The 13,532-nt window shown below is 33.6% G+C and overlaps 1 protein-coding gene across 8 annotated transcripts in view; it reads right to left on the bottom strand.

Moving 5' to 3' along the window:
• Sick (sickie) overlaps positions 1–13,532 on the bottom strand; it is a 155,963-nt gene that overhangs the window by 39,213 nt on the left and 103,218 nt on the right. For all 8 annotated transcript variants that reach the window (XM_083046695.1, XM_083046690.1, XM_083046691.1 and 5 more), the window contains one exon: positions 4,886–5,216. In XM_083046695.1, the coding sequence (XP_082902821.1) occupies positions 4,886–5,216 (331 nt within the window). The remainder of the gene's footprint in view (positions 1–4,885; positions 5,217–13,532) is intronic.

The following is a 13,532-nucleotide window of genomic DNA, read 5'->3' as shown; positions in this document are numbered from 1 at the left end:
TGATTCAGACTGTGTAAATTAAAACTAATTAATTAATTCAATATAAATTATTATTCCTGGAATAAACTTAAATTGCAATCATGAAACATTCTAATTGGCACGTTGAAGTTGATTGTGCTGTAATAATCAACAAATCCGGCGAAGATGTGTCACGCGGTTTTCTCTAATTAGAAATATTTTTATCAACAGCCTTCAATCGCTGACAATATCTTTTACAATATTTTAAGTAATAAAAATTTAGAATTAAACTTCTTTATGTTTTGTATTTAAAGGTGTCTTAATCTTTCTATATTTATTTTTGTTTCAAAATTTTAAATATTTTAATTAAAAAGTTATAAATAAAAAAATTTGAAGAATAAATTCTCTATCGTACACGATTTTTTTATTATTGGATTACGTTTAATCCACCGATAAACTTTCAATTCCGGATAGTTTAGACTTTTTTCTTTCGCTTGATTTAAGGGGTAGTTCTTTACTACCCTCGACACCGTTTTCATTCTAATGAGGATACACTCGATATTACTCCACCAATTAAGACAATTTATGTTCACCGCGATTTTCACCCCGGAAAATATAAAGGGCACCACTTTATCACCCCCGCACCTTCGGCACGGTTCCGAACGTAACGTACGAGGCGTCCGAATGTTAACCGCCGACTGTGAGGGTCGACGATCCATAGCTCACCCTCACCCCTCACCGGCCCTCTCGTCTCCCCACTTTTCCCTCGCACACCGTGTAATATTACTAACGGGAATGCATACTCGCCCTCCCGAATACCGCACCCGCTCGCTACAGGGTGCCGCAAGAGTAACGAGACTCGATTCAATTTACGATAAGAGTACAATGGTCACGTTGACTTTAGACTTGACTTCAGATTTCAATTGCATGTTTTTTCTAACTGATATTTTATTTATTATAGTTTATATTTTTTTTCTATATACATGTGTTAATATAATTATAGTATAGGTCATATCTATGTAATTTTCATAAAAAATTTATCTTTTAAAATTTATTAACGTTACAATTAAACATTAATTGTAAAATTATAAAATAAATGTATTATAAAGTAAATATCAATTATAAAATTGTCGAGAAAACTGTTCAGAATTCAAAGCGCGATATTTAAAAAAAAATTTTTATCCTAAAAAGAGATATATTATATTTCAATTTCGAATTAAAATTCTGTGATCATATACAGATCCCAATGAATATTTTTATTAACCAAAAGAGAGTTATTTTTTTTTCCTTCAAAAAGAGAATAAAATATTAATAAAATATTGTAATTAAAATGTCAAATTATAATATGTAATAAATTATAATATCAGAGTAGAAATTAAAGAATTCTTTTTTCATTTCAAAAAGCGCGGAGTTTCTGCGAGCTCTCGTTTGCTCTAAAGCACCATTTAATCGACTTGATTTACGTCCGAAAGGCTACAAAAGAGAAGCATTACCTTGATCAGCGATAAGAAGACCATGTACGAGCCGAGTTTCCTACGTTCCCGTTCCCTTATCTCGAAGGGGTTCGAAAAGGGTTGTTACACCGGGAACCGATAGCTCTCGTTTAAGATGGGCCTTGCGCGACCAGTCGATAGTTCAAGACCAACGTATTAGAGAGAGAGAGAGAGAGAGAGAGAGAGAGAGAGAGAGAGAGAGAGAGAGGATTAGGTATCCAGGGAACGACGTAAAGACATCTTCGAAGGAAAAAAAAGCCACCCTTCTCGCCGTAATCCTTTTACTATAGTTTGATCGCATTGAAATTCGGAAATTCGTTGAAGTTTGAAATTCAGGGAGTTTACACCCTGTATACATACATATTATTATACTATTTCCATCGATTAAATAATTATATATAATATATAAATATAAAGAAGAATTTATATTTAAAATAAGGCTGTTATATATTAAAGATTTGAAATTAAAACATGTAATTAAATTAATGTTTGTCTATATTTTAAACTTTCAAAATAAAGATCAGCTTAAATATATTTTATTTCCTTCCTAAATTCATAATCTCTGCAGCCATAAACATTTAATTAATCTATCATAGGGCTTCGGTGAGCGTCGAGATTGCAATTCAATTGTGGTAAGTGGTCCATCAAAAGAAATCAAGGAGAATATAGGGGACAGCAGTTATTATTTCATTATAATAATCATCGTTAAAAGGGACGTTTATATCGATATGAGCTTTAAAGCTATTAAAATGGTCGATTTGTAGTAATGCACGGATCTATATGAATAATTAATGGGTCGGCTTTTAACGGAAGAAAGAATTATCGTGTGCACTCTATCTTCTCTATCTTGGAAAAGAAAATGCTCATTATCCACCGGCTACCTCTATTAAGAATTAATTCAACAAAAGTTGATTATTTAAAAAAAAAATGTAAGCGAAATTTTCTTCGAAAGAGCTAAATGAAGCTCGCAGAAACGTTTACTTCGATATAAAGATGTAGTCTGATCTTTTGCGCAAGAATTTTTTCTCTTTTCTTTAATAAAGTTATAAGTAACTTTTCAATGTAGCGTATTATATTTCCATACAATCAAAATAAGAAAAAGAGTTAAGAAAAAAATATAAAAAATCTTATTTCCTGAAATATCATAGATATTTTTGTAACATCGATGTAGCTTTTTTCTGATAACTTTTTTCCATATAAAAGAGAAACGAAAAGAAACAAAGAGAAGTAAAAAGGGAAATAGCAGCATTTATTATTTGATTTGAAGTAGATATTGGTTCTATTCAACAACAATCTGCCGTGAGATCCGGTTGCATAACTCCTCGCGATGCAAATAATTTTTTTCGCATTTTCTTTTCTCTCGAATTATATATTTTTTAATTAAATTTTTTATTTAAATCTGAAAATGTGATATTCTAATTTTTAAGCGTGCTACCATATAATTGAAAATAGAATTAATATTATACATGTTTTACATATATTTAATACTTTTTATTATTTTCCATATTAATTTGAAATATTTTCACAAAAAAGCAATAATCTTTTTCCTCTAAAAATTATAGGATTATAGGATTTTATTATTTTAAAAGATTATGGAGGAGAACATTGATAATAAAATTTAATAATAAAAATATTAAAACTTTAGTTTCCATTTTTCTTTTGTTTTATCTGATGTACATTTATTTTATCAAACATTTTTTGAAATGGAAAAAGAACCGGTCGTGATGCGGGGGTCATCATTTGTATATTTCCACTTGGAGCTCGAGGACCGCAAAGAAGAACAGAAGACAAAATGATGATAACAACAGGCAAATATCGATATAAGAGCGATTTGAACGACGCGGAAGTTTGTTTTTTTCAGAACCGATGCTACTCAAGAGAATACTTCGAAAAGATGAACAGAAAAGGATAATTAACAAAAATTAGATAATTAGAAGAAGATCTGAAGAAGGTCGACAGCAACGTACATATCTGACGTATCATTATTTTGGCGGACTTCTATTTGGAGGAGTAGACTTTTAAATTTAAACATATTAAAATGCATCTTTATATTACGCTTTAAGTATGACAAAAAAAGTTAAAAAAATAACATAATTAAACTCTTGTACAGAAATTGATTTAAATTTGATTTGTGATTATATATTATATTTTATAATTGCATAGACTTTTATAATCGTATACTTGTGTATTCTTTCTGTTGTTAATTTTTGTTTATTAATTCAAGATTTAATTAATTCTGGTTAATTCTGGTTTTATTGACAGAAAAAGAAAATTGCATGCGGTAATATGAAAGCGGAGAAATTTTAAAAAACAGTGACTCGTAAGTCAGAGTCATTTTTTTGATGGTATGGAATACCCAATTCACGACAGCTGCGCGATGCAACAGCTGACGCGCACACATGCTCCACGCCTTGTGACTCGATTGTATAGGTTTGTGAGATCGTGCTTGTGCATATATCATCGCTCTTTGCCCTTCTACATTGATTTTAGTGTTAATTAAAAGGAAGATTGATCAACACGGTTGCACAAAATTGAACTCTGCTTCAAATTATCAAAGATAAAATGATTTATACTCAATAGAGCTTTAGATAAAAAGTTCTTGACTCTAAAAAAATTACTCATTTAATCGAGATATTTAAAAATGTTGAAAATTGTTTTAAATTTATATTAAATTATATCAAAATATTAAATTGTATTAAAATATTTGCGCCTCGTTAAAAAAAGATTCTCATTTAATTGAAATAGCAAATTTTTCATCAAATGTATAATATTAAATGTATTAGAATTCTGACTAGAACGTTCAAATTGACATTATCACTATATCACTATTGGCTCGTTTCCAACCACATGTGCCAATTATTGCACCAATGGTCTCTATAATCGAGAATATACTCGACGGCTGTCATCATTAGTCCCTTTAATCATCTAACATGTTACCGTTGAGTCAATGACTTGTTGAATTATGTCTTTAGTAACCACAAATAGCGAATATCATCCCCAATAATATTTCAATCGTGTGTTCAAACAAAAAAAAAAACATTTAAAAAAAATGTTAACACATACGAAAATATTGCATGGAAATTACAAAAAATAAATCTTTGTTAGTAGAAATATAATGTGTGTACTAATTAATCGAAAGATTACAAAACAGAAAAAAATAAAATTAGATTAAAATAGAATTTTGAAATGAGATTAAAAAATATTTAGACGGAGATGTTCTTTTTCAAAAATTCTTTTGCCTGGCAGAAGAGTGTATTAAATTAATATACGGATATTAATAGTCGGATGCGACTTGGATAGTTGAATCAGGAAGAAATAAAAATAGATGCTATATTTTTAAATATGCATCGAATTTTCCCCCCCTCTGTCTATCTCTCTTTCTCGCATTCATTCAAACAGCGCGTTATCGATTTCGAGTTTGCGGGTTCACTGACCTTGTGATGAGAGGGATGTCCCGTATGATTGGCGGAGTTGTGATTTCCGGCGGGAATGGAGGCCAGCTCCTCGATCGTGAGCTCCGCCAAGGCGTCGTTCCCGCCGCTGCAGCCGCCTAGAAGACCGCCGGCGACGACGCCGCCGACGCCGACGCCGACGCCGCCGACGACGACGCCGCCGCCGCCGTTACCGCTGCCGCTTCCCAGACTGACGCTCCCGATGCAACCGCCATCCGACCTCGCGACCCCCGACGGCCTACTCTTCTGCACCCGCCTCGAGGTCACCAGTTCCTTCACCCCCGACAGCTCTCGTCGCGAGCTGCCCACGTACCTGCGAATCAATCCAAATCAGGTGTCGCTATTATTACCGTATCCGGAAAATAATAAGTTAATTATACGATATAATCTGACTTGAATCGTTCCTGCAGCGTTTTTCTATTCAGAGTACATTTGTAAATTGTGAAAAAATAATATGTAAATAGTTGTTTAGATTAGTTGTCTTACAATTATTTAAACAAATACATAATTTCCTTTATCACTGCTGAGCAAATTTTGTAATTTCCTAATTTTCTCCCATCACATGATTGTAAATAAATTATTCAAGTTTATTTAATCCAGATAATAAAGAGATTTACTAATAATTTTTCATTTAATATAACATTTTATTAAGAAGCATTTACTGTCAGGATTTGTTAAAATTATATATCACTAATGTTAAAAAAAACATATAGTATAATTATCTAACAATCCCAAAATTTAAATTATAATATCTGAAAGAAAATCAAATATAATGAATGAATTTTCCAACTACTTATTAGTTAATTTATGAATTTATCTATCGCCATCAAATTGCTAATATTTTTTTTTTAGAAAAAAGAATAGGAAAAAAAAACAAGAATTGATTAATGCAGCCGAAGCAACTTTTGCTCGCTCGAAAAAAAAAAAAAAAAATACATGACAGCATGATGACGAGAGGCAAATACAACAGTTTTATTCAACGGTTGGATTTATGGTGCATGAAGTGTGTAAATATTTTTTTCGAACGTGTTGTTCGCATATTGATGCGGAGGCGATACATGTCTCTACGTGTGATTCATGGCGATAATAATCATTAATCTTCCGGCCGAGTGAAGCCGAAAGTTGCTCTGTTGCTTTTAAGCTACACGCGAAAATTGCTTATATTTTGATTATATAGATGTAGATGTAGATATTCTTCGCGCATTTCTTTACATCAGGCTTTCTCGCGATAGAGATATCACGTTTTATCACAATATTTTATTTATGCAAATGTGTTTAAATAATTCTGCTTGTTTGGATGTTATAGAAATTGTAATAATATGAAGAGAAACAGATATAAATTAATTGTGTTAAATTTAAGTAATTAAGAATAATTAATATAATTATAAACATATCTAATCCTCAACAGATTAATGAATTGGACCGTAGTTTCTTTATTTTTTCAAATAATTTTTTATTATACGCTAATTTAGATAAATGAAATTTAAATATCATAAAAATCCTCTCGTTTTGTTTTGGAGAAAAGATTTAAATGATATACTAATGCATCTCGAAAAAGAAATAATAAACACATTTACGACAAAGCCCTTGCATACGATTTTATAGCGAGTTTTGTAAATTTATCTTCCGTGTGCCTTTTTTGGAGGCGGTCGTTACTTTAACTGCCCTTACAGCGGGTTAATGCGCCTCGTAAAAAAAAAAAACATGCTTAACTCCGATATCAGGTTGAGGTTGAACTGATTCATGAGCTCAACATCTTGAGAAGAAAAAGGATCAAATGAAATTTCGAGGTTTACGGAGGTAAAAAAGGATGCGGACATTATCGCGCATCTCATAATTGCTGAAATTTACTTAATTAACGACTGAAAAAAATTTCTTGTTTCCTTCTCTCTTGTTTCCTTCATATCGTGTTGTTATACACACGTAGTTAATTAAATAAAATTCTAGTCGTGTAAATTTACGGAATTAAATTTTAGACATTTTTATTTCGATCGATTGTATCGTCAAAACAAATATAGTTAAAATATAATTATACATTATATTTTTGTATATATATTAAAAATTGTAAATTTCTTATTTTATTCAAATCGTAAGAACTTTAAATTTTGTACCAAATAAACTGTAATTTTAATTCGAGATCATTAATGAAATCATGCCTTAAAAATGGGAAATTAAATGGGTCTTTCTCTTTCTATAACAGCAGCCGGAAATATGTTTTTCCTTCCACTGCATTAACTTTAGGACTGTTTTTCGCATCTTGTGATTTATGAGCTCATTGATCACTTTGTTTGGATTAAATATTTGCGGAAAGCTCGACCGGCGTCGGAATTGCACGGTAACTTTCTAGCAGGCGCATGATAACTTTGTTCTCGCAAGAAACTTGAACAGCGAGCGGAAACTTCGAATGTCATTTCTTAAACTCGTTACTCGCGAAACTTCTTGATTACGAACACAATTAGCGTCGATAATTAAAAAGTTGTTACATAGCGGAAAACACGAAGGAAATCCGACGAAAGTCTCGCAAAAATCATCTGCAAATGTGAGAACAAAGTTGTCTCACTTTTTTAGAACATCCTATATACAGTTGTAATATTATTATTAACATATTGTGCTTTTTTATTTTCTCTCTCCTCTTTCCACTAATAAAAAAAAAAAGATATAATTTTGTGAAAATTAAGTTAAATACTTTAATGTCAATTTTTCACGACTTAAATCTTAACGTATTAAACTTATCGATATAAATTGCTAACTTTTAAGGGATCTGTCGAGCATCTCTGGCAAAGTATAACTTTTTGATATCGCAACGAACACGAACTTTATCAGGTTCTAACTTTACGTCTAACTTCGAAAAGCGATACTCACTGTCTAGCATTGACAAGAATCAGAAAAGAAAAGGAAGACAAAAAATTAAACTATCTTAAAAAGTTCGTACGATTTAAGAGAGTTATTGCAAAATTCACACCAAACAGTCAAATGATAAATTTTCTAGGAAATTGTTAGCAAATGTTCCGTAAAAAGATGAAATTATAGTTATAATAATTTTTAAAAAATTGGATAAAACATATATTTAAACTATATCATATTAAATCATAAAATTCGTGCGTATTTCATCTAATTATTTTAAATCTGAAAAAAATTTGACAGTAGATTAGTTTGAAATTTAGGATTCGATAAATGCTGAATGATTTCTCTCTCTCCGAAAGGAAATAAAGAATTTCTTACTTATTGTATACTATATATCAACGTGTGTCTCTGAATAAATTCTCTCTCTCTCTCTCAAATTTGGAGCAACTTCTCAAAGATCTACTATTCTATTATTAATAATTCTATTATTAATATATTAATAATGATATATCATAATAAAAAAATCTACATGAGGGTAAAATTCAAATTACACTTGAAAGAAATTATATTAAAATAAGTACAAAAAAATTATTCTTAAAAAAATGATCCTACTAAGAAATTATCATAATAAAGAATATCAAGACAAAAGCAAGGTTAAAAATTTTCATACAGATTACTTAAAGACGATGGAATTTAGATTTTTTCTTTCTTGTGCTAAAGGTGGACGCTAATAAATCTTTGCTTGAGAAACCGCGAGTGTTACATTTTATGCTGTTTAAAAACTAAACATTGAATCTACCAAGAGAACAGTTAGACTTTGTCAGACTTTCCCTTTCGCCCTCGGACTTTTCCGCCATTCGCAGCCTGTATTCGTGGCATTCATCAACCAACATTAAAACTAATTAACAAAAAGCTCCAAAGACAAATAGGATTATACGAGATTACCGTTCAGATGGGGCCGCTGCGCTTCTTCTAGCGGTTTCCAGACACCTTTTCGAGTCTTCCACCCTTACTTTATACTCGGGACACTGTCACACCGAAAACCGGAGAGAAATTACCGGTGGAGCGAAGGCCTCCCCGAGAATGAAATCGGGCGGAAACTATTGTCGATCCGGAATAACTTTGCCTCTTTTCGACGACGATGAGAGAACGACGATGTCGAAGAAGACGATGTCACTCCCCACCTTCGCTGGCTCGGCATCTACTCTTCTGCCTCGTCGTCGGAAAAAGCAACCCCCGGTCGCGATGCTCCCTCGAATCACCCTATAATAACGCGCCGACGCCGGCAGATCGCGCCACCGCTTCGCGACGCCGAATCGATCGTCGTGACGTCACCGCGTCCACGCAAGCGTCGCGACTGTTGCCGCTACCGCCGCGAATAATGGCATCTTTCTTTCTCCTACCGGCATTTTCATCTAGATGAATAGATCTTGCATGCTGCACAGAGTTTTCAATTACATGAATTTTTACGGTCGACCCAACAAAAGGTAAATGTTCGAAACGCGAGTTTGAAGTGTTCTATAAAGCATTTTTTTTTACATGTATAAATCTATTTTTTTATAGGAGCACCAAATTAAATCAAATCTAGATTTTGTAAGACTTTTATATTTTGGCTTTATATTTAATAAACCTCAACAAAATATTATATTACACACACATACATATCGTTATAATTGAAATAAATTATAATTCAATAAATTATAATTAAAAATAAATACGAAAATGTATAAAAATATAAACAGATTATTATTAATTTGTTTATACAAATAATTGATTCAAAATTTAAAATCTTATTTAAAATTCACGTTTTGTTTGTGTATGTAAACATGATTGAAATATAATCAACTTTTCAATAGATTTAAATATAAAATAGTATATAAAGTAGTATATGGATCTAATAAATTATGGATTTGAGTCATTATTGTACTGAATTTTTATATCGTTCTTAATAAGATTAGTGTACTCTTAATTAGAGCATTAATTTATCTCACAAGTTATTCATCTAAATAATTTATATTTGTACAGATCTTTTATCTTGTTATAAGCATGTAAAAAAAGATTATTTAATAAATTTCTAAAAAAAATTAAAAAATATAAACATGTACACATATATTAAATATTAAAAAATTTAAATTAATACTTTTCAAAACAATGGAATATTTTTTGAAATAATTATTTTTATTTTATTATTTTTTTGTTTTATTCGATAAATTTTCTTCCTATCTATCCCGAACACTCGTCACACATACACAAAATGAGCATCCTACTTATATAACTTATATATAACGCTTTTAGATAATGTCTATCTAGTGCACGTGCCAAGCGGTCGCGCAATGAGATGCACCAAAGAGATGCACGGCAGCATCCTCATCTCGTCAGAATGGTACGAGGAAAAGAGACACATCGCGTGCGAATCCTAGCCAAACAGAGAAAGAGAGAAAGAGAGAGAAGAGGACAATGCTGACAATGAGAGAAAGAGAGAGGCTGTTGTTATAAAGGACACAAAGGCGCTTATCTCTCTGCATGCAGTAACGCAGCTTCGTTCACCACTCGGCGTGCGAATGGCCGCCTTCTTCTCGTGCGGTAAATTGATTTCTCGCTTCGACATATGAAAATATACATACACATATATATCGTTCATCTTACAATTAGTTGAATGCGGAAACGTATTACTCCTGCTCCAAAGGACACAACCAAAAGTAAAATCAATCGACAATAATCATATATGAAATCGACAGAAATATATAACATATCTTTATGTAATAAAATAAAATCAAAATTTTACATTATTCACAATAATTATTTGAGTAAGTAAAAAAGTAACTTTTTCTTCACATTAATTAAAGGAGAAATATAATAATAAACAAAAAATAGATACTCAAAGATCAGGAATAGATACTTAAAAAGTAGATCAAGTAATTCTAATATTAGTAAGTGATAAAAATCTCTTTTGGTCAGCCACACATGATACTTATCATAAGGAAGAAAGATACGCCACAAAAATACATATAAACATATCGAATACGATTCTTTCGGATCATCGGATGAATAATATATATATATATGTATGTATAGATCGATGCACACACACATTTATTTTTAAATATATTTAGCCGGGCTTTCTCTCGTAACGCCAAAGGAAGAATACTTTCGTAAGTCCGCGATAATCGTCAAAATATGCCGAAAGTCTTTGTTGAAGGTTCGACGAGGTTTCCCTTAACGCGATGGCGATGAGGGGTCGTAGAAGGGTCTCTCGGCTGAGTATATTGAATTTCCGAAAAGAGCGCGTCGGGTTTCAAGCGGATGATACGCGAGCAACCTCGATTATGCCAAAGCAAGTTAGGCGAAGGGGTCCATGTCGTGCCCTCCGGCGCGTTTCCGGACCACATTTATGGCAAACAATATCCCATAAAACGCGATATGACCCGAGAGAAGAAATCTTTCTTAATCATCGGATATATCCTTGAGAGTCAAATTATAAATATCACGTAAATAGAATGTCAATAAAACGTGATGCTTGAATAAATTATCCCGATAAAGAGAGAGAAAGCGAATCTTTATTATAATTTTAATTTTAAGGAAATATATGTTTTTAATTATATGTATATACATATGCATGAATCTGAATGATCTCGATTATTTAAAAATTAGGAATTAAGAAAAAAAGGTCAAACAATAGTACCTTAAATTTTAGTATTGTTAGTTGAAAGATATACTCTACATCTTTATAATATATCCAGATGAAAGTCCAGCATTTTTCATTTTTTTTTATTATCAGTTTAAAGATTTGATTTTATGCTGGAAATTCCGCAACTTCTTACAAGAAATTTAATTCATCGGAAGATCGTGATAAATGTTTGTAGTAAGATCGTTTTCGTAAACTAATCGAATGACCAGCCGCGCTTTTATTCGATCGCCGTAAAAGCAGTCTACGCGGTGCTGAGTAATTGGATGCGTCTCCGGAAATAGCCTCATGAATTTTGCATAATTAGAGACCACGTAGTCAGACTATCCGGCAGAAGCGTCTTTCTCGCGAGCCTTGTATATGATTCACTCGTCCGACATGCGTGCGAAAATGTCTGAATAGATTATCGCAGGTGGTATACGAGCTTTCTTCGTCATCGAACTAACAATAAGTATGATAAATTTTTGAATTTAGGTAGCTTAAAGGATACACATGTTATAAATGAATTAAATCTTATATATAAAAGAAACAATTATTTATTTTATGCTTTTTCGTGCGCAAAATTCGGTGGCTAGTAAATTCTTAGCTTTTGTATCGCAGACTCGATCGGAATATTAATCGTCGCATAATAAATAGCGCAAAAAGTTCGCGTAACACACGAGAGAGACTAAAAATTCCAGTGTGATCGATACAAGAAGGGCAAAGAACATGTACACGCTTCGCCTTCGCGTTTCTCCAATAGATTTGGCGGGTGTGTGAAGTTGGCACCCCTATGTTATGCTATCATAGTTCTGTTAAGAGTCCTGAGTTATTTAGAACCATAGGAAGAGTTGTTGATAATTATTAGAAATAGTTCCGGTCATTACGATAACGAAAATCAGTTTCAAAAAGTAGGAGTGCCAACTTCACATTTTTTTACACATCGAGTTCTAATAGTTTTTAGCAGAGTTTTGAGGTTCTTTTAAATAGTTATATAGTTCCTGATTATTTTTTTAAAGAGTTCTGCAATTTTTAGATATTTCTAAAATATCTTCGATATTGAAAGTATGTTTTTTTATCTCTATAAAAATTGCAAAACTCTTTCAAAAAATAATCAGGAACTATGTAACTATTAAACAATTTAAATTTACTCACCTCACGGTTGCTCCTTTGTTGCCCGATGCTTCCCCGGGACCTCCTTCTCGTACAAGTTTCGAAACACTTGCACTCGCGTTACTTTTTTTCGTTCGCGACGCGCGGCGACGCCCGGGTTTTAGCTATCACAATCTTCGGTAAAACGCGAGACTCGCGAGAGCTTATTCGCGCGCGAATAAAAGCGAAGCTCCATTTTCGCGTCGCTGCTTTTTCCAAGACCCACTTTTCGCAGGGGCTTATCGAACGAAGATGATCAAGAGAGCGACTTTGCCGCGACGCACTCAAGTCGCCCAAGGACGCAAGCGAGACGAATATTGAGCGAGATTCACGGCCGACGAGATCAATCTCACGCGTGCGATCGCGATTACGATATTGGTACGTGCGACGCGATCGGATTTATACGATAATTAACCACCAAAGACGCTAATTAATACACTCGTCCTTCCGCGGACCGGCAAGAAGCGCGCGACCATTGATCACAAACAACCGAAGAAGAGCACTGGAGGTGGAGCTAGACTGGCACTGCCAGTTTCGGAACGCGCAGCGACACGCGCGCCACGTCGTAGTGGTGGGGGTATGTAGAGGTTGCGACGTGGGAGCTCGGCGAATCACGTCGCGACTACATATCCCCACCACTACGACCTGGTAGGGACATGTAGTCGCGACGTGATTCGCTCAACCTCGCACGTACGTTGCGTCGCGAGCCCTACAATGCCCCACCACTACGACTTGTCGCGACGTGTCGTTGGTCGTTGCGCGTTCCGAACCTGGTAGTGCCAGTCTAGCTCCACCTCCAGTGCTCTTCTTCGATTGTTCGTGATCAACGGTGGTCGCGCGCTTCTTGCCGGTCCGCGAAAGGACGAGTGTATTAATTAGCGTCTTTAGTGGTTAATTATCGTATAAATTCGATCGCGTCGCACGCGCGAGATTGATCTCGTCGGCCGTGAATCTCGCTCAATATTCGTC

The sequence above is a fragment of the Prenolepis imparis genome, unplaced genomic scaffold, assembly GCF_030444845.1.
Source record: "Prenolepis imparis isolate NDT839.2.m4 unplaced genomic scaffold, iyPreImpa1.0 SCAF_9, whole genome shotgun sequence".
In the NCBI taxonomy this organism is placed as follows: domain Eukaryota; kingdom Metazoa; phylum Arthropoda; class Insecta; order Hymenoptera; family Formicidae; genus Prenolepis; species Prenolepis imparis.
This window is presented reverse-complemented; position numbering and strand designations above follow the sequence as displayed.